General features: G+C 39.4%; 1 protein-coding gene and 1 long non-coding RNA gene across 36 annotated transcripts in view; one reads left to right on the forward strand and one right to left on the reverse strand.

The window, feature by feature from the left end:
* EBF3 (EBF transcription factor 3) overlaps window positions 1–16,870 on the forward strand; it is a 184,726-nt gene extending 167,856 nt beyond the window's left edge. For 12 of the 33 annotated variants that reach the window (XM_083741035.1, XM_083741036.1, XM_083741066.1 and 9 more), the window contains 6 exons: window positions 586–651; window positions 1,512–1,689; window positions 2,843–3,031; window positions 3,490–3,687; window positions 6,487–6,657; window positions 14,967–15,066. In XM_083741035.1, the coding sequence (XP_083597161.1) occupies window positions 586–651; window positions 1,512–1,689; window positions 2,843–3,031; window positions 3,490–3,687; window positions 6,487–6,620 (765 nt within the window). In that variant the 3' untranslated portion in view covers window positions 6,621–6,657; window positions 14,967–15,066. Of the gene's footprint in view, window positions 1–585; window positions 652–1,511; window positions 1,690–2,842; window positions 3,032–3,489; window positions 3,688–6,486; window positions 6,658–14,966 lie in introns of all 33 variants that reach the window. The other 21 variants (XM_083741038.1, XM_083741039.1, XM_083741043.1 and 18 more) reach the window with 6 other exon arrangements.
* The window catches only part of LOC310845691, an 87,433-nt gene that overhangs the window by 26,726 nt on the left and 34,256 nt on the right, over window positions 1–26,451 (reverse strand). The window contains exons 2-4 of one of the 3 annotated variants that reach the window (XR_014564904.1): window positions 12,542–12,669; window positions 3,577–3,700; window positions 1,769–2,681 (exon numbers count right to left, since the gene is read on the reverse strand). This is a non-coding gene — a long non-coding RNA (uncharacterized lncRNA). Of the gene's footprint in view, window positions 1–1,768; window positions 2,682–3,576; window positions 3,701–3,838; window positions 4,277–12,537; window positions 12,670–26,451 lie in introns of those variants that run through there. The other 2 variants (XR_014564905.1, XR_014564903.1) reach the window with 2 other exon arrangements.

The following is a 26,451-nucleotide window of genomic DNA, read 5'->3' on the forward strand; positions in this document are numbered from 1 at the left end:
GCATTGAACTCACTTGCAAATTTGGGGCATGAATTAGGGGTGAGATGTTGTCTTTAAGGACTCTGCCAGTTTAATTAAGATATGGAAAATTACTTATTGTTCTTCACCACTAAAGTGCTAGGAATTAACAGCCAAATGTGATGCCTGTGCCTTTCATATCTCTACCATGTGTTTGTTTGTTTAATACCCATAAGACTACATCATTAAACCTCAAGCACTGATTTCACTAATTCAACACCAGAGCTACATGCTACAGCAGCAAACACCTTTTCTAGTCAGTCATAATTGAACAGCTGGATATAAAATGAATTATTATTTTTAGGCTCATATCTAACTTTGACTTTAAACCACATACACTGTTTCCTTCCAAAACAAAACACCTTCCTATCTCTGTGATACCTCCAACTAAATATAACAATGGCATCAGGCTATTATACTCTGCCCAGTTATCAGGTATTCGGTAAGTACAGATGCCACAGCATATTCGTAGTGCTGGGTATGTTTGTTTTTCCATTGCCTTTGTTCTGATGAACTATTTCAGTGTTAAGTGAAAAGCAATTTACTGTTGTTGTTTTTAATTTATAGGAAGTATTACTTAAAAGAGCAGCTGACCTTGTTGAAGCCCTGTATGGCATGCCCCATAACAACCAGGTAGGTCCTCTCATGTGCATATATAGTCACATGCACACAATGTAGCGAATGGGCAGCTGCCCTTTGCAAACCTGGCAAAACATTGATGTGTTCTTCCAGTGCACCACATCGTTTTCCCAGCTACCTTAAGGGTGGTGATATGAAGCAATATCTTAATGAGAATTGAGATTCATTTACCATTTTCTTTTCCAAACTTATTTTCCTATCACAAGTGGTAATTAAGAATACAGTGGTACCTTGAGTTACAAACGCCTCAGGTTACAAATGCCTCAGGTTACAAACACTGCTAACTTGGAAGCATTACCTCGAGTTGAGAACTTTGCCCCAGGATGGGAACGGAAATCGTATGCCGGCGGTGCAGCGGCAGAAAGAGGCCCCATTAGCGAAAGCACGCCTCTAGTTAAGAACAGTTTCAGGTTAAGAACGGACCTCCAGAACGAATTAAGTTCGTAACTAGAGGTACAAGCTTAAATGTGGTCCAATATATTGGTGGCTAATGGAAATCGCTAGCTAAATTTACTACACGGCAGATAAATGTGTATTGTGTTGCAAACTACTGGAAATAATTTTGCTGCATTTTCCAAGTAAAGTACTTTTTTCTTCTTTAAATGCCACACTAGCAGAAATGCTAGATGGGATATTTGTACTATTTATCTCTTTAGAGTCACCACTGGTAAGGTTTACAGGAATATGTACAGCAATTTGCCAAATGAAAGAGGCTGTAAACTTTTATCAAGAACACTGGCATCCATCAGTGCCTACTATAATCTTAGATTAACCTGCACCACACAACTAGAGTATGTGGTGAAACAAGCACACTGTATTACTTACTTGAAATTAATTCTTTTACAATTTTGCAGGAAATAATTCTGAAACGAGCAGCAGATATTGCAGAAGCATTATACAGTGTGCCACGCAATCACAATCAGATTCCAACACTTGCCAACACCCCAGCTCATACTGGCATGATGGGAGTAAATTCATTTAGCAGCCAGCTAGCAGTTAATGTTTCAGAAACATCACAAGCTAATGACCAAGGTATGTGAAGTTTTAATAATTATGTATCCAAAGTTTTGGATATTATTGACGTTGATCAGTATATTGCACCTTCTTCCTTCAGTAGATTCATGCATTCAATTAACCACAGGTGTACCAATTATATTCACTGAAGTTTATTTTTTGCTTTATGATACAGAATCTTTATTGAAAATTTTGAATAAAATACAAAAAGCTTATAAGAATTAACAGTGCAATTTTCTACATGTCTACTCGGTGCTGTAATCCTTTGGCCATTTACTTGGAAGAAAGCCATAAGTATTATTATAAAACATGATAATCTATATTATTGCTTATAACATAACTGATTAATTAGAAACATATTAACCTCTAATATAGCGAAAGACAGTTGTGCCTAAACCTTGTAGAAATCAACAGAGCAAGTACGTTCTGTCTGATGCCACAATTCTAAATGTGCTTAATAAGGGAGTGTGTCCAGTTGAACGCAGTGAGACTTAACTTTTGTGTAAGCATAAATAGGATTGCAGCGTAATGTTCCTGGATCAGGGCCACTAAATTCTTGCTACTGTCCAAATTATGTGTGTCTGTTGAACTTACTTGTGTCATATTGATATCATAAATAAATCCAGGCTGGTTTTCACTGAAGCATGGGCACCCAGTGGGAGCACTTGCTTATATTTAGTGTGTAAAAATATCAGTTGTAACATTGAAGATTAAAATAAAAAGCAGCTTTTTGCAGCAAACTGGTCTTTCCTTTCTATTTTTAGCCCTTCCCCTCCTGTTTCTGCCAATTTTGGCATTTGAAGTCCCGAAAAGGCTGAAAGTTCGTTCAGCATGTTGGTACAAACCAGCAACCAAGCCTTCTGATAATTACCACTAAAGACAAATGTGACGGAAGCTGACACAATTGGATCGAAGGAAGCTTTTTGTTGGCTTTCTCTGCCAGGAGCAGAGGCAACACAGAATGATCCTTGATGATTTAAGTAGGGTTGGCGTGATAAGGTTATCTTGAACTGTAAAGAGATGATAGGGCAGTAGCAGACAACTTAGACCAAAGCTGTGCAATCAATTAAAAGTGTGTAATGTATGATGCGGAAGGGAAACCCTTCACCCCCCTAAATAATAACCATTTTCTTGGGATGGGTTTTTCTCTCTTTCTCTCCACCTAACACAGTAGGTTACAGTCGCAACACAAGCAGTGTTTCCCCGCGAGGATATGTTCCGAGCAGTACTCCTCAGCAGTCCAATTACAACACAGTCAGCAACAGCATGAATGGATATGGCAATGCTGGCATGCCCAATCTTGGTGTACCTGGTTCCCCTGGATTTCTTAATGGCTCTTCAGCTAACTCCCCTTATGGCAGTAAGTGTCTTTTTCTGGTACATGTAGCCATTACATAGATTCTTTATTTGTTACTATATATATATATATATATTTACTTTATTTTGGTTTTTCTACAATGTGAGCTACTGGATAAAAGGAGGGGTGACTCTGGAGGCTGGACATTTAAAAAACAAACAAAAACCAATTAAAAAAACCATGGCAAATATATTGGTATATGCCAAACAATAATCTTGGTTAAAAGAGAAAAGAAAAAAAAGAACTAGATTGGACTACAAAATCTGCAACCAAGGTCCAACACAAAAGAGTTTGCCTGTTATCCAGAGTGTGGCAAGCCAAAGCTTTTTATTTTTTCATATATAATTTCCCCCCGCTATTATAAGAGAGACAAGGCCCTATCAATCTCTTTTCCCCCCCTTCCTTCCATGTTTGCCATAAAATCCACAATATGAGTCCTGATTATTTTTGCTTTATTGCAGTAGTGCCGTCAAGCCCTACCATGGCAGCCTCTTCGGTCACCCTCCCTTCAAACTGTAGCAGTACACACGGCATTTTCTCATTCTCACCTGCCAATGTCATCTCTGCAGTGAAACAAAAGAGCGCCTTTGCTCCTGTTGTCAGGCCCCAAGCTTCTCCTCCACCATCTTGCACCAGTGCAAATGGAAATGGACTTCAAGGTGAGCTGGATCTCTGTATCATTTTTTTGTGTAATTGCAGATTATTATTTTTAAAAACAAAACACTAGATCCTAACATTTTTAGATCTAAAAGGGGAAAGGAAGTATTTTTACTGGCAAATATTAAAAGACAAAACCCCAGACTTCAAAAATGAGGTGCTTATTTTTTTTTTTTAAAATGGCTTTGCATTGCAGGGGCAAGACCTTGGTATTAAATACAGTAGCACAAAACATAGCCAACCATTTTACCATACAGTGGTTAAACTTTAAGCTTTGCATTAGAAGAAATACTAGCTGTTTTTCCAGCATTTCCCCTTAAGGTTTCGTGCATTAATTTTTAAAATAAACACACAATCCTGAATGTCTCTCACAGATCAGATGTGTTCCTTTTTCTTCTTTATACTGCATGCATTTTTGATAGACACATTTTAATCGGCAGCATTTCAAGATGTGCTGTTTCTCCTACTTGTGTCACTATTTGAAACTTGAAGAACCTTACAGACGTTTGAAGCTGTTGTTCCAACGTAGCTTTTGTTCACCCTCAAGATTCCTAATGAGGTTTTTTGTGATTGGAACTTATTCCAGCTAAACTGTCCATAAAAAGAGGAAAATCAGGACAAATAACTATAAAATAGCTTGTTGAATTTACATAGCCACTTGCAGTCATTAATACTAAGTGTGAAAATTTATAGAGGGAGCTGAAACAACTGCAAAGTCTCTTATTAAAGAGACTGCTTTGCATGTATATCACTGCCATACCTTTTTCAATGCAGAACCAAAACCTGCTTCAACTGAGCCAGCCTGAACTGTAACTCTTAACGGACACCAAAAAACATGCTCTGAGCACTTAACACGGCACAGCCTGGGTGGAATGGAGCACAACTAGTATTGATTTATTTACACTGCAGCTGCCATTCACTTTCTGAGTATCAGGAAAGAATAAAAAGTCCTGGATCACAAAGGCATACATTTACATTTTAGGCTCTTTGTCTTATAAAGCGAATATCATGATCATCATATATTTCAACATTAGCACTGAGTATACCTTTAGATGTATAAATATCATTGGTAGGACTAGAAAACGACTTGAGAAGATCAATCTAATTTATGCCAATAAAGATGCTACCCCTTAGGGATTTTTTTATCTCAATTACCTGTAAAATATCCAGTGATGGAAATATACAAGCTGTCCAGACCAACTAACTGGTCTGTGTGCTACCTTATTTTTCTCATGTTTGAACTCAAACATTTTTGTACTCTATTTTAAGATTAAAAAATCAGGAATATAATCTGCAATACTGAAAAGATCCTAAGGTTCACCAAGTAATGCGGGTACATTTGTACTTACAGAGTCTTTGGTGAAAAGGCTGGATAGGATTGCTGCCTAAAAGCACCTGTCTGTCAGAGAGGGCCAAAGGCAACTCCTTGTTTGCCTATGATCAGGTCATTAAAGCATTAGTAAGTGTTGAGAGTTTTGAAATCACTGGTCCTTATCATCTAAACACATATGCACAACCCCAGCAAACTTTGTTTGCTTGTTTACCTGCGAATTACTTCAACAGGAGCCTCTGAATAGAACTGTTTCTTCTCTTGAAATAAAGATGCATTTGGTGAAGCTAGTTAATTTTTAAAAAAACGGAACGAAAACTTTAATAACAAATGTAAGGTGCAAAGTTCAGGGTTTGTAAATTTTGTTAGAAATCTGCAACCATTTCTATAAAAATTTAGCAAAAGGGTATTTCTTTCATCCCAATTTATGTTTCCTGAGCAGAGCTTTTGCTTCCACTTGTGAGGAAATAATCACACTCCCAACTTTACATTTGAATTGAGAGGTACACTTGGGATAGCAGATTGTAGAATCTGAGTTGATGCACACCCTAGCTGGGTGAGGGAATTCCTGAGTTTTCAGGGTTGGAAGGCAAACCAGGTTCTCCCTTCATGATCTCCACCATCCCTTGCATTCTTTAACTTCTATCACTCCCACTTCTTCTCTTTCAGCTCCTCCCCTCCCACTTACTGGAAATATGTCAAGTCACTTCCTCTCCTCCCCTTTTCTGTGGCATCATGGGAGAAAGACCCTAAATCCCTCCTTTCTCCCATTGTTCTATGCAGGAGTCTCTGGAAATTTACCAGTGCCTCAGACCTTTCTTCCTCCCTCCTGGCTGTAGTTTAAAAACCCCAAACCAATTTAGGAATCCTTTAAAGGCCTCCTCCTCCAAGATCTACCACTGATCTCAGGAAATGTGAGAGGTAATTATGAATACAGTTTACTGAATATGTAAACCTTCTTCCAATAAATTTCTCTTGACTGCCTCAGTATAATTGTCTGTTCCCAAGAGTTACCTCAAATTCACAGACTTTCCTCAGATTTTCCTTAGCACTGAGATTACAAAACTTCCATTGCACCTATGCACAGCAAATTGTTTTTCTGTAGAAGAATGCATAGTTTGGGCCAGTTCTAACGATGTAAGGAAGGCGGGGGGACTGTAAGGAAGGCGGGGGGGGGGGGGAATGGAAGCGTAGTGTTATGAAAGAATACATTATCAACAGTACTTTTAAATGCATTCAACCCTCCAATGCTGCAGCTGCACTAGGTCAACAAAACAAAATTCCAGAATTCTGAAGAGCAAAATTTCCTGTACTCATTGGGTCAGAGGGTGGGCTTTTTGGGGTGGAGTGGGGAATAAAAACCGCATGCAGAATGAGGCAATCACACAGGTACCACCTTGGTATTTTTACAGGAAGTATTTCCTTAAAAAGCAGTCCCAGTTGCAGATGGCATACTCTGGTTTCTCTTTAGATCGTAAAAATCTCTCTCATGGTGGGGAAGGGGATGCTCACCTGACCTGTGGTCAGTCATGTTGCTACTACTTACCAGAAGCTAGAGGGAAAATGCAGTGGGACGCTTGGTATGGTGAAATCCAGGGTCCTTGACAGTACATTTGCATCAACGCAACTGACTGGAGCTCAGGTAAGCTCCGCCACCCCCACCATGCTGTCCAGTACTGAGCAGCCCCACGTGAAAACCAAGATTGCATCATAAATGTATCTCCCCAGAGAGAAGGACTGACCTACACTTCTCTGTCTAGTGAGGTACATATGGGCATTTTCAATGTAAATGCAAGGTAGCATTGTCCCATCATTAGGTTTGGATTTTGTTGTGTTGCTTGCTGGACGAAGTTATTTTAGATATGTACACCACAGGCTGGAATAGCAGGTATATAAATTTTAGAAATAAACAAAATGCTTTCATTGTAACCTACACATCCATAGGTAGCTTCTATTATTACAGACAAACCAAGGGTGAAGTTATTTTTTTTTAAATGTGCTTAAAGCAGCATGTGTGAAACTTTTGCTCCTAAACCATTTAGTTACTTTGATAATTCCACCTTTAACATTTCTCTTGAGAGTAGCTTCAGGGACAGACCTTCAATTTATATGATAGTAAACCAAGGACATGATTTGCCTGGGTGTGTGAAAGAAACGCAGTGAACAGGGCATCTTGAAAAAAGAAAATAGGATTTTCCCTTATGGGCCCCAAATGTATACTTGGTAGGTTCAACCTCCATTTTATTCTGTTAGAGACTGTAATGATGTGGAGGCCCATAATGCTTTCTTTGGTGGCCCTTGGCGAATATCCAAACTTCTTTCCACCTACCTAAGTGCTTAAATTGTGTGGTTGTTTTTAATTATATAGTTTGGCAAAAGTGTAAATAAGTAAAGAAAAAAAGGCAGACTTATTGGGTATTTGATACTTTATCTTGCCAATTAATAAATCAGTATTAAAGCTTGATGGGCAAATGCAATTAAACTTTGACACTAGGATCCTATTAATCCTGGTCTCCTCTAGGTCACTTCTAAAGCCTGACGTTCTTACTGACACATTAAACCATTTCCCCAAATTACTTTGCTGTCCAAAAAAATGCAGCATTTGAAATACAACATTGGTGACAAATATAAGCTAATATAAAATTATTCTAATAGTTTCAGAAATCATAGTTTTTCAGCTGTGCTGATGAAATAAACTGATCTTGTGTTGAACAGCTCAGATCGCACCAGAGAGGTGGACATTTACAGCCACTCTTATGGAGCCAGAAAGGTTCCACAGATTTTTTCCACACCCTCCCTAACTTAAAAGCAAGCTCACCCATGTACACACTCATGTTTGAATTGTCTCTACTCATAGAAACTCATTTAACCTAAATTGTCCTGAATCTAGCATGCCATAAGCAGAAAGCAAGAGTAGTTGGGAATCAAAGGCATCAAACATGTTTCAATGTACTATCAGTGATCACAAACCATAGCTTACTTCACCTTAAGCAAATTACTTTTCAGTAAAAGGAATTTAGTCATTGAACCATTTGCAATTTAGTGATGTACACACATGTGTGAAGCAGTCCAAAAACGAACCTGCATATAATACTAAACCATATTTTATCATTCTACACATGAAAGCCTCATGCTCTTGCCCTTCCCTGCTCCTCCTCTGACATGGCCACGAGGAGGAGCTTTCACAATCTATTTCAAGAAACTATGGTTCCTAGTTTGAACCAGGAAACGTTAAAGATGGTGGCCTGGTTTACGTGTTACATTAAAAACAGATAAAAATCAATTGTGATTTAATGTGAATACTCCATGTGTTGGTGCATGTTGTTGAAAAGTTATTGCTCTGCTTTTCCCTACTTCTGCTACACCACCAGGAAACAATCCAGAGTCTGGCTGTCACAATGTCCAGAGCCAGGCTCATGGTTTGTTTCTCTACAAACAAACCACGAGTGGTAACCAAGAGTTGTTCTTAGCTTACTGTTTGTGGTTTCTTTTGATGGAACAAAACACGAGTCCAGGTTCTTATATCACAACAAGTGAAATCCTAGCTTGTTTCTCAGCTGCATGGCAAGAGCATGGGAGGACTGGAGCAATACCTTTTCAGCATTTTGTACCAGCATGCTGCACGTTCACATTAAAAACTAGTTTGGGCCAGAACATACATCATAATCAGTTAAAACCAATCATAGCTGTGCTTGAAGCCTGAACACTGAATTTTATTTTTGTTGTTATTATGTGCAAATACAGCTATCGTATGCTAAGCATATTTCAGCTGAAGCAAACATTGGCATTTTAGGAATGGCTAGTTTGTGTCATGGATCCCCAACCATGAGCAGTGGCTTGACACAGAGGAGGAGCATGCCAGGTTAAGAGGACTGGCAGCAAAATTTTCAAATATGCTGGACCTAGACTCAGACACCAACCTGAGCCTGAGCTAGAACCTGTCAGCTAGTATCCCACTGAACCAAAGACCTCTGGAGTGGAACCTCCTGAGATAAAATCCCTGGAGAACCCAGTACTCTTTACACCAGGGGGGCTCACATTCACAATGCCCTGCTTATCAGTGTCTACAGTGAGTAAGGTGGGAGCACCAGGCCAGAAGACTACTGCTTTAAGTATACAGTATCTCCATTCCTCAGGAAGTGGTCAGAATCTGAGAAGGGCAGCCTGAGTAAAGAGGGGTGGAAGGCTTTAGCTGTGCTCCAGATCTTGTCAGAGCAATTACCAATTTAGAGCTATCCATGGTCCTGTGACTCCGACCTGAACAGATTATGGCTAGCCTGCTCTCTCCTAAGGGGCTGCCTTGTCTTCTGTGGGCTCCCATGCAGAGACAGAACAGGGCAGTACATTTGCTGCTTCTTTCATGTCACCCTAAAAATTAAATGAGCAAAGGAAATTATCGCCTCAGGTATGGTGCTTCTGCTATGGCATCTCTCCTGTGCTCAATACAGTAGGGTTAGGGCACAGGAATAAGATAATCCTCCCATGCTAGGAATTCTGCTTCCTCAGCAATGCTAATGACCACTGTTCCAAACTCCCAATAACTACAGTAAAAGAACACAGTTGGGATATTAAGCCAGCAAAACTATGGATTTAAGATATTTGGTTCCATTTCCTTCCCGCTAAGACACCAGATAGGCTTTATTGCACTCCTTCCGCCCTGCATGCACAAAACTAATACCTATGTTGATCAACAAATACAGTGCAGGGTACCGATGTTGTAGACCAGGGAGACACGAGTGCAAGAAGCTCTAGAGTGCAAGACCTATTAATTAGGTCTTATTGGCTTGTCTAATGCACAGATCAGCCTCGCAGACAATTACCAAAGGTGTGGTCACTGACAATATAATCCTGTCACCTGCCCATCTCCTCTCACATTCTTCCACTGACACTTGGAACCCAGGAGCTCAGAGAATGATCCCTGTGCCTTTCAACTCTTCAACAAGAAAATGATTTCAGGGACCAATTCCCTGGCATTGCTTCCACTTCTTCTGGATACAGAAAACCAGATTGTGGTGGCAATGGCCTTGACACCACTGTGCAAGTCTGAAGGCAGGTGGCAGAGAGAAGCTGATATGACAGCAACCAGCATTGGTCCTCTCTTTCAAACTATGTATTCACTGCCACTATATTAACCCAAGTGCTAATATAAAGCAGCATTTGAATGACTGACTACACAATTAGCTTGGGTTCTCCCTTCTGTAGCCACAAAAATTTTTAAGCTAGGAGAGTTTGCAGAAGTGTGTGCCACTATCCAGTTTGCCACTTGGGAGCACACTGAGGGCACAACTGTTAATTCACCTTCCAGGTGAGCATGCCAATTGCAGATTGCATGACTGGGGTAGCTCGAGTCATTCTTTGCCAAAATAAATAAAACAGCATGAACTGCGTAAATCTCCTCTGCTTTTTCAGACCAAACAACATCCTTTTTTTCATTTGCTCTTCCTTGCAGTATAACATGAAAGTCCACATCATAGTTTGTCACCATTACATTTCTATTTACTATTTTTTTCCAACTGTTGTGCTATTAGTTTTATCATGCCTAAAACTAAATTACTTTACTTGCTTTGTCAATAGTGAAAAATATGAAAGAACTTGTGGGAATCATATTTCACCACATACCTTTAAAATAGATTTCACATATTAAATTTGGGTTGATTTCTAAATATATACTTTTTGCAGATTAAAATTAAGTATTTTGGTTCAGTATAAAAATGAAAGACCTGTATGTAAATAATTTTGTTTCTGACAGTGATCAAAGGCTCCTACATTTGAAAGTAGCTCTATAAATAAATGGGGTTAAGTCATATCAAGATATGCATGAGCTCTGAGTTTAGACCAAATGTAACTAACCTGTGGCTTATATGTAGTTGGTATTCCTGTGGTGTATGCCTTCTACCCTAGTCACAGGCAGAAACCAAGGGGGGTCTTGATAATGTTAGATTTATGGGCCATGGTTTGCACTATCTAAGGATTGTGAGCAAGCCAGGGAAGGTTCAGTGTGGTGTGGGCAGATGCTGAAAGAATGAAGGGTCCCTGTTCAGAAACCCAATAAGAAAGAAAGAAAAGATTATGTGGTATGAACAGCACTGAATATGTAGCATCAGTAGTTTTGGTGCGTCTGGCAGAAACCTATGCTTTGCCATCTCTTCATGTCAACTTTGCCTCAGTTTTTAGAAAGATGATTAGAGTATGCATTTGTTTGCATATGTTTATAAGGACAAGGGTTTTGTAGGTTTATATGCAACAGGAGCAAGAGATATGCATGAACATGTGGGATTGTATATATGAATAAGAGGAAAGATATGTAGCTCTGTGTGTGCACTGAAGACTGTTTGGAAACGTGCTTTAGCAGGGACCAATGGTTTTCCTGTATATCTGCTCAGAGCGCATCCTGCTTGATTTGTTTATACATCACATTTGTATTCCCTCTCCTTCCATGGAGCTCTGGGTGTTGCTTTTCTCAAGTTTATTCTAATAACAATCCTGTGAGGTAGGTTAGGCTAACCTAGCAACATTCCCTCTACAGGTATTTGAGCCAGGTTTCCCCAGTCAAAAACTCTAGTCACCCAATTTGGGTCATCACTAGTACACTGAAAACAGCAATCAGCTTGTGTGTTTGATGGCATTGGTAATAGTGTCTTTGAGTTTATGCCCTGTTTGCAAGACTGTATATTTTGGAGAACATAACACCTGTATTTTTTTAGGAGAAAATAAATTTCCCAGAAGTATGGTGAGGAAGGGCATCAGCCTCTTTAGGAATACCCAACTAAACTGAACCCTAAACTGCATTTTATAGACATTTTTTTTAAAAATGGGCCATGGAGACTATTGGAACCATGTTTCCTCTTCTGTGCAGCTATTTCACTGGCAATATAGGAAGGTGAAAATTGGCTGAATGTTGCATTCACCACTGTTGGCCCTAATTTAACAGAATACTTGCTACCAAATGGTAATAGTGTTATTAGTATTTATTGCTGTCAATTAATGGCAGAGAGAGCTCGCTGCTGCCGCAGATAGCCAAGGCTCTGCTCCATCCCTTGCCAATGAGCTGCAGTTACCACAAGGGAACATTTACTGGCCGAAAACTGTGAGCAGCACATCACTGTGCCCCCATCATTTGGCACTGTTTCTCCCAGCCCTGATGGCAGCATTGTGCAGGAGCTAAATATACTGGAACGCTGCCATATTGGGGAAATTCACAGCTGGCAAGAACTGGCTGCAATCCAAGCAGTGGCACATAGGGGTCAAAATGGAAAAGAGTCTGGTTGTTAGGCTCCATCTGCAAGCCTGTGACTAATCTTTCCATGTAAACAAAGGCATGCTCAAAACTTTCATGTACAGGATTTGCCTAACCTCGTAAGTTACATCTAAGGCTGGCAGTATTCACTGTGGAAAAACTACAGAAAAGTTACTTTTCAGTGGCAGACTCCCCCTTCCCCAGCATCAGTTTTTTCCTAGAAAATAAATAAATAATTGACCAATATTTTACAAGCAAGCTGCGAACTGTATGAGAAAACAAGACTTACCACATAGGGTGAAGGCTGTCTTGCATGCTGTTCTTCCCCTAAGCCAAAGGTCCATGGGCACAGCAGAAGAATTCATGGAGCTACTGCTCAACACAGACATTCAACTCATCCTCATTGTTCCATCTGCTCTGTGGGGAAAGGAATCCATGAGCACCACTACTCCCATGAATCTGAATTTTAGTCAGTGAGACCACACATGTACAAGGGTTACTGAGTCACCCTTTGTGACACATTGGCATGCATGTATTACAATATGGTCAATCAACTGCACAGGGGCTGCTAGTGAAATAGGTAGCATGTCTCTGGCACTCCCGGGCAAGAGAAAAAGCCTATCTCCATTCCTATCTGCCTTTCCTAAATTATGTTCCTCCTTTGCTTCATGACTAAGTACAGGAGCTATGGTTGGGAGAGGCGCTGTGCTGCGCCTCTCCCAACCGTGGCTCCTATGCCTGCTCTTGCAAGCAGCAGAGGTGGCGGCGGAGGGATGAGCAGCTCGAAAGGAGCCCTTTGGGGCTGCTTGTTCTTCCTCCGCCGCTGTCGCCACCACCAGGTTTGTGGTGAACCGGCTTCACCGTCAATAAGTCACCGTCAATAGGTTTTCCCAGTTTTTTGTGCTAAAATTACCTTTCTCGGCTTATATTCAGGTCGGCTTATACTCTAGTATATACAGTACATGGGTGGCCAGACAAAGAGAGTGTATTACATAAGAAATACAACCAGCTTTCAGGAAAACCCACAACAGCAAATCTGAGATAAATTGATATTTTTTGAGATTAATGAACTGGGAAATTGAAGTTCGCATCACTACATCAAAAATGTATTAATGTTTCTTGTACATAAATTAATGAGAATGATCAAGACAAAATTTAAACACCATAAGGTTAAAACAGTCCAAATTATACTCTTGCCAAGGAGATAACTAGAACATAATGACAAAATTTAGCTTCTCCCTGTTTAACAAGCCCAGTCCTTTCCCTTGATATGCCATATGTACGGCACAGCTATCACAGCGTCCAGTATTAGGAAAGTGTGCCCCGATCGCTTTTAGTATCCAGAGAAAATCCCTGTTACAGGTCTTTGCTGACACATGCATTAGGGTCTACTGGCCCATTCTTGGACGAGACACAGGGGGCCACCAAATGACTTGTCTCTCCTAAGTGCCCTGCATAGTATTCTCCCAGTGCTGAAGTAGTGGTGGCTACTAACCTAAATCCAGGGGCTGGTGCCAGTTCCCAGTGCCAGAACAAAGGGACTCAGATCTCTTTGCATCACTACTGAGTACCTTGATCCTGAGCTTTGTGTGGCGCACACAGACTAACAAGGGATTGGGCTCTAAGCATTTTTTAAGAAACAAATTGAGCTAGCAAGTGGAAGATTTTAATCTCATGTCTTTTTATAGTGCTTTGACAGATTCCAAAGCAGGTGTACTATACTTGACTTTGATCTCAGAAAGTCATTGACTTATTAAAGTCAGCATACTATTAGGATAAAGTACAATTAACAGAATGTCAAAATTGAGGCTTTCCACTTAGGCTTGAGTGCTTGGAAAAAGAGAAAAAGCTAAGGTTAGTCAGATTTTCATTTAGGGAACTTGAGAAGTGTCTGGTCCTTGATTGGTGAGTGAGCTGGCCTTGTCTGACATTACCAAAAGTGACCATGTTGTTTCTCAGCTGTCAACATAGGCAGTCTCCAGGGAGTCTGGGCCACTGTTTGCCATTAACAAAACGCTAAGAGAAATATCACACATGTGGGAGGCAGGATGCTTTGCACAAAAAAATGTCAGAATCCTTTTCATTTTAAAAGTGAAGTCTTTGCTCTGGTAGGAAAGTCCTATTTTAAAAATAATTTAAAATGTTTGAGTGGGGAAAACAAAACCCCTTCCCTCATTGGATAGCCTGATATACTAGTAACAGATGACAAAAACAGTCTGGCAGCTACTGCATGTAAACTATGTTGTAATATTAAATGTTGAAAATGTCCATCAGCAGTCCACCCGGATTTTAAGAAAACACACACACACACATATCCTATCATGCTCTGTGATCCAGAGATGATGATCTACATGCAGTAATCAACTTCTGTATGCATCACAGCTCATTTCCTGGTGCAATACTCTTGCATGCAGAGGATCTGTTTCACATGTGGAAATGTTTCACACCACTAATCCAGCACATAACTTTGGCAAGAACATACACATCTGCCTGCAAAGCGGCAGGAGCTGTATTCTCCCAACTGCCAGCCACAGTCCTCTGGATCACAGCCCATATATTATGTGAAATAGGTTTGGTGGATGTCCCTAAATGTTTTGTGGAAGTTGGTACTTCTGGGAACTTTGTGTGCATGGTGGGATTTCTTCTTCTTCTTCTTTGCAAGTTCTAATAATGCTTATACACATATTTAATAGTTCTTTTTCTCTTTCTTTCAGCTATGTCTGGGCTTGTAGTCCCGCCAATGTAAATTCATTTTTGTTTACCTACCGTAGCACCAAGCTTCAGAAGATGAGCTTTTTAGGGGACAAGTTTAGTATATAAGACATGCTGATGGAAACAGTATCTTCAAAATACAATCAGCAAAACATTGAAATGCTACAAAAAAAAAACTTTGTTTAAAGATTTTATTTAAACTACTAAGAATCAACATGCAAACAATCAACTTCTTCATGAACTATTCCATTTTATTAACTGAACTTCTCTCTTATTTTCACATTTCTTGATCCTGAAGAATAAGGAAAAAGCGACGCCTATTTTGTATAAAGTTTCTGATTACGTCTTGGCTATGTCTAGTACTTGCTATGTGTCGGGAAAAACTTTGTGGATGCACCATTTTGATTATCATGAAACACTGATGAAAAACGCCTCCAAAACATTTTTCTGTACTCATAACTAGATTCACAATGGTTGTGTATCTCTATAATGTGAAATATTTTTTTGTGGTGAAAAAAGGGGGCCAAGGAGGTATGAGCCATCAAAACTGGGAAAAAAGGATGAATATATGATTTGGGAAAATTTTGGGAGCTAGGGAGGGTGGGAGGGTTTATCATTGCTTAACTTCATCTTAAGGAAATGGAACTTTGTAACTTATTGTAGTTAGAAATTGTAACTTTGATATTGAATTCTCTTGCCTTCAACAAGCACACTGACAGAGAAAAAAATGCTACTGTCTGTTGGTTAAAAAAATATACTTCCACTGCTAGAGCTTCCTGTTAAGCAAGTGTGATCTGCAACATTTTTTCAACTTTTGCTAGCACTGTATACTATTGCATTCTTAGGCTACTGTGAAGTCTATGTTTCTTGTACCAGAAAATTGTCCTTTTGACTTCTAGATCCTTCTTCCCTAATGTGTTTTGTATGTGGTTATAAAATTGTAGACTTTTGTGATTTTGCCAAAGTTGTAGCTAAATATTTATACACTTGTCTTGAATTTTTTTCAGATCCACTTAAATATTTAGATCAGCAAATTTTATTCCTTATAAAGATAAGGAATAAAATAGTCATACATTACAACACTTTCTTTCACATAAACACTTGCAATCTACCAAGGGAATTTATTTTGTAACATATTGATTATAAATATTGTATTTATCTTTGAAATTTTGTATATTGCTTTTTATCATTTTCTCCCCCCTTGTATGTATGTTTTTTCGTCATTTGACTGGTATTGTGATGCTGTGAAAAGCATTAAGCCAAGAACAGCTGCCTTCATGTGTTTCTGTTAAAATAAATTTGTGTTCATTCATTTCATTTGTATTTCAGAAAGTTGTTATTTGTTTGGACTTTCCATCCTTTTTTTGTTGTTTTGAGGGAAAAAAACATTGTTTATTTTTATATTATTTTTAAGTTATCTGAACAAATGATTTTGAAATAAAGTTGTTTGTTGTATAGTTAAAACGGAATTGTGCCACATGGCTGTAATAAATACTAGTAGAATACGTGCATGTGATGCAGCCACAAGAAAAAGAAGATTCTCCTATTTTGTGTTAGCATTTTTGTTTTTTGTTTTTAAAAAAACCCTGTTTTGTCTCATGCCTTATTTTCTTTTTCTATCTTTTTTTTTAAAAAAAGATTGTAAAAAGTCATTTTATCTGCCACCCCATGACTTTGCCACATAGCTGAACTGTGTTTACTGGGAGGGAGGGGGGAACCAGAGGCCTAAAAGCTTATAAAATAAAAATCCACTTCTGATGTTTTACTTAAAAGTGTTTGCCACATTAACTACTTGGATGCCTTAAAAGTAGACTTCTGAAGAACTTTTTGTGCTGTTTTATCATGGGCCTACACCACAATTAATCGCTACTTCATCTAGATGATTTATGGTGTAAAAAAAAAAGAAGCACAAACCTGGGGTACAATCTTCTAATTTACTGCACTCATCTATTGGGGGGGGTGATGCTTTACCAACCCCATGAAAATGGCTGGTTGTAGGACCACAGCAGTGCTTGGTTGATTGCATCCCTGGTGTACAACTGTGTCACTCCTTTGTGTGTCTGCTTTCTGCTGCACTCTGCATATTCTGTAACCCAGCACTGTTTAACAGAGAGAAAGGCTTGTATGCAATTCGGATCATGCACAATTTTTATAAGTTGTTTTATTTACAGATTCCAACCCACCCCCACCCCCCGTTTTTGGTAGCTAGACCTACAGCGTTGACTGTAATTTATAAACTGGAATGACCTCTTCAATAATATCGTGCCTGTTAGTGCCAATCCTTAGACAGCTGGTCCCCCGCTTTCTTTCTTTGCACTAAATGCTTTGTAAATGCAGCACTGCAAAAACATTTTTTTGCAAACTGCAGCAGAATTAAAGTTCTAAGCAAAAAGGAGGGACCATTTTTTAAATACGAAAAATGCACATTTTCAGGAAACGTTTATAAAAGGTTTGAAAACTGAAACAATATATCACAAATAATTAGCCAATAAGGTTAGCTAAGTGGGAAAGCCTAAGAAGTCACTTTGAAACTGAATTGCCTCAGTTTTATTTTATATAATAAGGTTTTGATCTTAAAAAGAAAGGTCATATGTACATCTTAAGAAAGTTTGCAAGTTTCTTCATAAACGCAATCTGTTTGTGTTTTAGATTAATTAGTCAATGCACTCATTGCTTCATTGTCTCCAAACGGAAAACTTCACTAAATGGTAGATTTTACTGTTAAAGACCCTACAATAAGATTGTTTTATCTGTACATTTTTCAGATATTTAACTGTATAAAAATGTTCATTTTACACAATATTTAATTAAAGTATTTCTTGTCTGTGAATTTCACTTCTGGTAATTTTTCAGGTTTGATTATTAAAATAGCCAAAAACACAAGCCACCAACAGCTGGGACTGTTAATTTCATTCTGAAAGTGTTAAGAATGTACCCCCCCCCAAGGCTTAACTAAGGGTTCATTTCTATGTTCACGTACAACACTAGATGTTTCATCACTTGAGCTTCTGTGAGCTGTTTCCAGTGAAAACTGCTGGGTTTGACCTGATGTCAGGTGAAGCAAAAAATGCTGTTGTGTTCTACTTGTGATAAGTTTGTCACATACCCCTGCACTACAGCACACTGACAGCACAATTCTATGTCCTAAGCAACCCTAACCCGTCAAATTCAGCAGGGCTTACTTCCAAGTAAGTGAGGTTAGGACTGCAGCCTTAAATGTTGCTTTCATTCACTGATAAATATGCACGTGTGAGTTCTCCCTGTGATAAAGTGAATTCAGACATGTCAAACAACAGCAGTCACCTCCGTACTAGGGTGTACCCAGGTAACTGCTTTTGCTGGGCATCATGATGCATATGCAGGTGACTGGAAGAGTACCAAGATGTGTTCAGGAGGTGGGGATAAAGACTTATTTGTGCAAAAGCCACAATGGCATCAAGTAAAATTGCATTACTTTTTATGATGTACTTATATGCTGTTTCATTGCACGGCACCAAAGTTGCTTGGAAAAGCCATTGCCCCAAGCCCCCTTACTCATCTCTGTGTTTTAGTCACAAAAAAGCACCAATATGCAAAACACTGTTGCATTCTTCTACCATTTAATGCAATATGGGTTTTAATAGCTTAGAACATGGGTAGGCAAATAGGGCCCGGGGGCCGGATCCGGCTCAATTGCCTTCTAAATCCGGCATGCGGACGGTCCAGGAATCAGTGTTTTAACATGAGTAGAATGTGTGCTTTTATTTAAAATGCACCTCTGGGTTATTTGTGGGGCATAGGAATTCGTTCATATTTTTCCCCCAAAATATAGTCCAGCCCCCCACAAGGTCTGAGGGACAGTGGACGAGCCTCCTGCTGAAAAAGTTTGCTGACCCCTGACTTAGAGCAAAAGTTCAATTTATGTATGTCAGTAAACAATATTCATTTTTTAAAACCCTTTATTAATAGTTTGACCCTGTGTGGACAAATATGGATATATATAACTTCCCTTCCTAGCAAATAGATGACCCATGAGCATCTACTTAATTGCTCGAATTTTGTGCACTTTATCGGGGAAAAATCCTAACTCTAAGAAACCAGCTAAAGCATTTTACTGGGCATTTAATCAGATTTTAAGAAGAGCAAATCCTGCTTTTGTCATAACAAATCAGGAGAAAAAACATCCACAGCTATGTCTATTCTTTTAAAAAATAAAATGTATATCCCCTCCTTTATCATGGATGATCTCAGAGCAGGTCACAACTATACAATTCATTAAAAACAATTCAAAGCCATAGGTCACAGATAGCCATAATAAACATAGTTCTCCAGTTATACTCAGAAACGTAAGCCAAATAAGATTCATACAAAAGACTAGCGGAACAAAATCGTTTTTGACTAGTACTGAAAGCTGCTAAGTGTCACCACTCAGCTAACTTTAAGTGGGATGGGCTGAAGAGACGGTCGAGGAGATATAACTGGGAAGACTCTGCCATGAGTTTCCTGGTTATTTGTGATTGAATAACCAAAAGGGCCTACCTGTTGGATCTCTGACCATGGGCAAAACTTCAGGGAGAGGTATTTCTTTAAATAACTGGGTCCTAAGCTGTTTGTGTATGTGTGTTTGTGCATGCACACACATGTATTTCTATATAAAACCAGCACCTGGAATTTGTCTTGGTAGCAAAGAAACAACCACTTTTGATCTTTAAGGACCTACAATGTATGATCTCACCCAGCCAAGCCCGTCAACATACTCATTGGAGCTGCAACCTCCAAACGAATCTCAAAGGCAGCCCCTAGTAGTAGAATGTACTTATGCATATAAAGATCACCAAAGCCACTGAACTCCCTTCTACAATGAGACGGGTAATGCTTTAAAAAAAAACCATACCAAATGTTTATGAGCAGCCTTTCTAGCTCAGCAGCTGAGAACCCACAGCAACTTACAATAAACTGAATTAAAGCATCAAACAGTAACACAACTCCAACCATGTTTTAAAAACCACAAAGGCAGCAACGAAAACTGGTTCCATATCAAGCATGTTCAACAGACCCTGCACAAATCTTGTGGGGGGGTAGGGTGGGGAGAGAATTAAATGACAGCAAAACGTTTTACAAATGCTTATTTAAGTACACAAACACGAGAGTGGGTTCACATCCTAGAGAAAGGATTTCAGGTAGTTGCTAGGGAGGCCTCTGCCCGAAAGCCTTGAGAGTCGCTGCCAGCCCAAGTAAGCAATAACCTAGGAAGCTGGTCTGACTAGGCAGCTTCCTATGTTCAAAAATTTGGCTGGACATCTGTCAAATCACCATGTGAAGGTCAGCCAGCAGCATAATCTCTTGAGTTTTGCTGTATGTTAGCTCACTCATTCACAGGCTGCCAGTGTAAAATGCTCTCTTGTTCATCCACAGAACACAGAAAGTCAATGCTCTCAGTACCTAGGCATAGTGTAAAGTTTCTTTTTACCCCCCTCCCTCCCTCTCTTTCCTGAACCAAATACCTTTTCTGCACCTCCTTATCTCACACTTTAGCCACAATCAAACACTGCAGATCTCTGTTTCATTGCCAGTATGTGTTCTCCCGTTTCTCCTCCACCTGCCCACTTTTCCCACTTAACTTCCCAGCCCTAAGCATTGCTTGCACAAGCAACACTTCACTTCCCTCCTTTACTTTCTGCCAGTTGCACATTACTCCTGTCCTTAGGCCCCCTCTGTGAGGTGATTGGCAGCCAAACAAAGCTTACACTTCACAGTCACAGAACCTGCAGGACAAAATTATTTTGCTGCCAGCATCCCCAAGAGCAGCTAGAATGCTGGCGAATATTCCATGATACAGTATTTGCAGCAACCGAGCCAGTGAATCAGAGTCTTAGGAGGCCTCACAGATGACAGGTAGGCCAACAATTTTTATCTTAAAAAATAATAATAGTTAAGGCTATATACACCTAAGAGACTGCTTTATCACTTCATGGTATCTTCAAACATTTCATTGAAAAGTGGCAATTATGTGCTTATCATTGCTTATAATGCGTGAAACCACTTGATATCTTCAAATACAGAAACAGTCATTTATCGAGACATCTGCTAATCAACTTTTGCTGTAATGTCGAAAGCTACATCAAGTCTAGAAAGCAAGAACATGAAGTGGGACTTTTTTAAAAGGCTACCACACAACTCAGTAAATATAAAATTGCCTTTCTGCCACTCCTTAAACACTTCTGAAATTAACATTAGGACTAATACTCAAATATACAGATTCTTGTTTCCTGGTTTCTTAATTAGGGCGGAGAGAATAGGTGAGTCTATCATAGTGCAGAGCAACAAACTCATTATTCTTGAGAACATAAGAGCCCTCCTAGACCAGATGAAAGGCCTGCCTAGGTTAGCATCCTGTTTCTCACAGGGAAAATAACCCCTAGCAGGACAATAAGGGCCTCTTTCCACTGTTGCTCCACAGAAACTGGTAATTCAGAATGAAGGTGCCTCTGATTCTTCACCCATCAGGGTTAGAACACATTGACGGCTTTATGTTCTATATGAGATCATTTTCAGATTCATGATGCTATGGTGGTAACTAGCACACATTTGCAGTTATATATAATATAATTAGATACTGTGGTTTGCTCCATTTCTGATTAATGCTTTCACGCGCAGCATAGCACAGCTCACAGATTTGTATGCCAGACTAACTCAGGAAGTATTTCTCCTCCCATTTTATGAAACGCTACATATTGTATTTGTTTCAGACTAAAGCTCTTGAATTCAAATATATCATTGTCATCCTAATTAGCTTCTGTAAAAATCATCTCGATTTCTTAAGACTATGGAGCAAAAATAACAACAACCAAACCCAAAAAGAATAAACAGAGGTGATGTGAAGAGCCCCTTTATGCCCAGAACAAATGCATCCTGGTGTTTCCCTGCTGTTTTGTTCTTGCTTCCAGGGTTGGAAGCAACTTCTGAAGTCCCTCTGAAATTTGGGACAGCTCATACCACAGCCATGTGTGCCTTACAGGAGGGAGGAACTACTTCCAGCTCCTCCACATGGTGTAGTGGTTAAGAGCGGTAGACTCATAATCTGGTGAACCGGGTTCGCTTCCCTGCTCCTCCTCATACAGCTGCTGGGTGACCTTGGGTCAGTTACACTTCTCTGAAGTCTCTCAGCGTCACTCACTCACCTCACGGAGTGTTTGTTGTGGGGGAGGAAGGGAAAGGAGATTGTTAGCAGCTTTGAGACTCCTAAGGGGACTGAAAGGTGGGATATCAAGTCCAAACTCCTCCTCCTCCTCCTCCTCCTCTACTTCCAGAAAAGCATGAAAGCGTGGCCACTTAAATGCCAATGCTATCATCAGGTGCATTCCAAAGACTATTGGGAAAACCCAAGGCTGCAAAGTTTCGACACTATTCTGTAGGACTTTATCTCAGACATTGAAAGAAGAAGAAAATGGATGTACTGCTAATATTCACCACAGAGAAAATGCAAACATAAGAAAAAATATTAATTTATAGAACTATTTATAAATGACAAGACATAGGCTGATATAACACAAAAAGGGGTTAATACTTCCACCAGTTACACTAGTACCTGTGTCTTGTGGAAATGATGAATGAATTACCCCCTCAAGTATGTGTAACACAGTAATAGCCCTGGTATGGGGGTGGGGAATGTAAAGTCAATTTAGAAGGACTTTTAAGAAATTTTTATCTTTATATTTCTAATCAAAACTAAGGAATGGAGACACTAAAATATATATGCCAATTACTGTAGAGCAGCCTTTTAAAGTCTTTCAAGCTTTTAAAGATTATTCAAAGCACTTGAAATGGACTTCAATCTAATGCCTCATTTCATTGCATTAAACAGCCTAGTTAATAAAGAATCAATATATTCAAAGGGCAAGGTTATCTTTTGTCTATAAGGGGTGGTGTCATTCTGAACCTTTTATAGTTCAAATGCTGAAAAAGACCTCATGAAATCCATACTCATCAAGTGGGTCAACTAGAGCAATAAAGAGGCCCCTGAAAGAATGGCTGCCCTCCTTTAAAACAACTATAAGTCTTATCTACCTCACATAGTGCTCCCAAATAATCAGTCAGAAAATGTCAATTTCTCATCAAGACAAGAGGCCCCAATGATATTTTTTTTCTAGAGAATACATACAATTAAGAGAATGCAGAAAGAAGGCACCATCGGTGATTTGTAGCTTATTATGTCACCAGCAAGCTGTGATCTAGCTCTAAGCAGATAATAAGGGTTGTTGATAACTAAAGTGTCAATATGCCAAAGAACGATTTTTGAATGTGAGCCCTTGTGCCTTTGCTCCCTCCATTCGCTGATCACAGGCTTGATAACAGTACATCTGCCAACTGACACCACATGTTGCACCTCACAATTAATGCAATGAATAAATAGCACAAAAGAGTTGAGATTCTTTGAGACAATTCCCTGTTTTACCCTTCAAGGATTTCTTTTATGTATGAATAAGGTTGCTTTTAATGAAATTTAAACTCATCAGAGGAAATCAAAAACCTCAAATCAGATTACAAATTGATTTTTCCTTTTCCCCCTTTTTGGTCACTATGTCATTAGGCAATGTTTGTACCGCTATTGGTTTCTCAGAGGGCGGAAAAAACACACAAAGTCAGAATACCAAAGTCTTCAAACAGTCACAAGTATATTAAAAGACACAAAGACTACTGCATAAGCAAGAAAAGGATATAAAAAGTTTGCACATATAGTTTTTATTACTAGGGTTCCAGCGCAATGCATATTTCCAATTATTCGTTTGTGTACTTAAACAATGCAGCTGTTTTCACACTGCCTTTGATATTAACTTCACATTCCCTGGCTCTTAAAATGTGCAAGAAATTCTATTTCTGTAATTCCATCTCCTCAGAGCTACTTCCTAACACATGTTCAAGCACTTCTGCCTAATTCTTCATTACTAAGTTGTTACTTATTTTCTGACATCAAACAGACACTGCGAGGCATCTGGTAGATCTAGTACAGGTTTCTGTGTGCAGACCTACTCTGCATACAAATCTTTGGAAGGATTTCAACAAAACAAAACAAAACACTTTTTTTGCCATTGGTTATGAGTGCCAGAATCCACACTCAGCCACAGAATTACCTTGCACTTCATAGATGGGAGGGATGTTGGCAGTCTAAGCCTATTGCTGCAACGTGAAGCCAAACCTTTAGAAACTAAACGCTGTGCTCGCATCCTGTGGGTGAGTCTGAATGCTCACAGCCCAAGCCTCAGTCACTTTTTCTCATGTAAACGCATGAGAGTTAGCTCTGTCCCTGTGATACATAAAAGTAAACATCTGCAAGTATTTCTAATAGCGAAATGCCTACATGCATACACATTCCTGAGTGTCACAGTAAGAGAACTTCCCTGTTGACTTGGAACTTCTGGGGCTATTCTACAGCAAACAGTATAAAGAATCATGGCCTATATGAGATGTGGCTCCCATTGCTCAAAGCGCAGAAGTTGCGGAAGGACAGGGCTCATTTAATACGCTCAGGTTTGCCTCCCGACAATGTTCCCCAGGATGTATTTACACATTGCACATTCTCATGGCAATTTCTGAGAATGTGGCAGCCTATTTCTCAGTTGCTACAGTTTCAGAAACCACATTGCTGGTACAGTGGTACCTCGGGTTAAGGACTTAATTCGTTCCGGAGGTCCGTTCTTAACCTGAGGTACCACTTTAGGTAATGGGGCCTCCCACTGCCGCCACACGATTTCTGTTCTCATCCTGAAGCAAAGTTCTTAACCCAAGGTACTATTTCTGGGTTAGCGGAGTCTGTAACCTGAAGCATCTGTAACCCGAGGTACCACTGTACATGATAGCTGTGTGTCTTCAAACAAGATACTCTCTTGAGGGACATCACATGGAAACGTGTGAGCTAGCCCTAAATGATTTTTAATTTTTGTAAATGTGCGTTCATAAAAAACATGTAGCGGCGATTTAGAAGAAGCCGCTGCAAAGCAAAATGAGTATATACAAGTATCAAGATGACAATATGTTTTTGAGAAATTTGGAAAACAGGACAGGGCAGCCAAAAACAACAACCCTGCATTCCCTGCTTCTGTGTTGTGTGAGGCACAACTCTTGATATTGAGATATGCAAATAGTACACTGAGATCAGTTTCACTCTCAGCTAACAATGCACATGTGTTTCTGTTTCTTCCAAACAGAACCTCATGTGATAATAGGAATTACTCTTTTGGTTGGGGAGAGAGGAAGAATGACGAGCATGATTTATTTATTTATTTAAACATTTTTTTTGTAACGTATCAAGAGGGTTTGTTGTTTTTAATTTTTCACTAAAAATAAAACGCAAATATTGCAGCAGTAGGCCAAAATTCCACAGAAAAAGGAAAATTACAAAAAGAATGAAGAATTGAGCTTGTCTTGTCTTGAAATTAGAACGCATCCCTACTCAAACCTATGCTGGTCAAATATGTACCTCTGTTGTTAGATGATTCGCCTTTGTAAGACAAGAGGTTTTAAATTAAGGAGGTGAAATCCCCCCAAACCAAGTCTAGTTGTATAGTGGAAGTCTGCAGCAAACAATCAAGTTCCCACTATAGCAGAAAGAAGCTAACAACAATCGCAGACAAGGCAGAGGATTGGGTTTGGGAGGCCTTGCTAGAAGGATTCTGATTTATACCTGAAGGAGCCAGAGTAAGAATTACTTTAAAGAGGGAGTGTTCTGCAGCACCTTCTTATTGCCATTTGGTTTCATCGTGTGCCTAGGTCTCTCAGTGGTGTGCTTGGATCTGAGCTATAACTTAGACCACGTCTGGAGAACCTCATGTTGCTTACTCCTGGCTTACAGACATAATAGCTCATCATTGTATCTGAGCTATAACTCTAGCATATCCAGGATCAAGACCCAATTACCAGATAACTACTTAGAGCAGAAATAGCCAACACCTGGTTCCTTCCCTATTTTTTGGATTTCCATCATACCCAGTCAGTATGGTCTACGGTCAAGAGTAACCGGAATTCTAGACCACATCTGGAGGACCTCATGTTGCTTACCTCTTGGCTTAGAGACGTAGTAGCTGATCATACATTGTTGTGCCATTAAATTCAGAATGCTAAGTTTTTTCCTCATGCGGACATAGACCTTCTAGCTTGTTAAGAAGTTCCCAGAAAATGAGGAGACATTTCAAAATAAAGAAAATAATGTCAGGGTATTGTGCAATCTCTTGCAGCAGGTTTTCTAGCTTGTTATGAAAAGTCCATGAAACAAAACACAGACAGTTCAGAAAGTGAGCATACAGAATATAAAATGAAAAGGAAAACCAGAAAACAATACAAGTCACTAATGAGGAGCTATCAATTTATACTGAAATAAAGCAATTTCTAAAATATCAATGAGATACACAAAAAAATAATCTTATCTCAAAGGACTAATAAGTAAGTGATCAAAAAGGAGTTGCAGCTTAATTAACAGGAGCAAAACATTAAACATTGTAAACTACTGGGCAA

Source organism: Podarcis gaigeae (assembly GCF_964106915.1).
Source record: "Podarcis gaigeae genome assembly, chromosome: 5".
NCBI lineage: Eukaryota > Metazoa > Chordata > Lepidosauria > Squamata > Lacertidae > Podarcis > Podarcis gaigeae.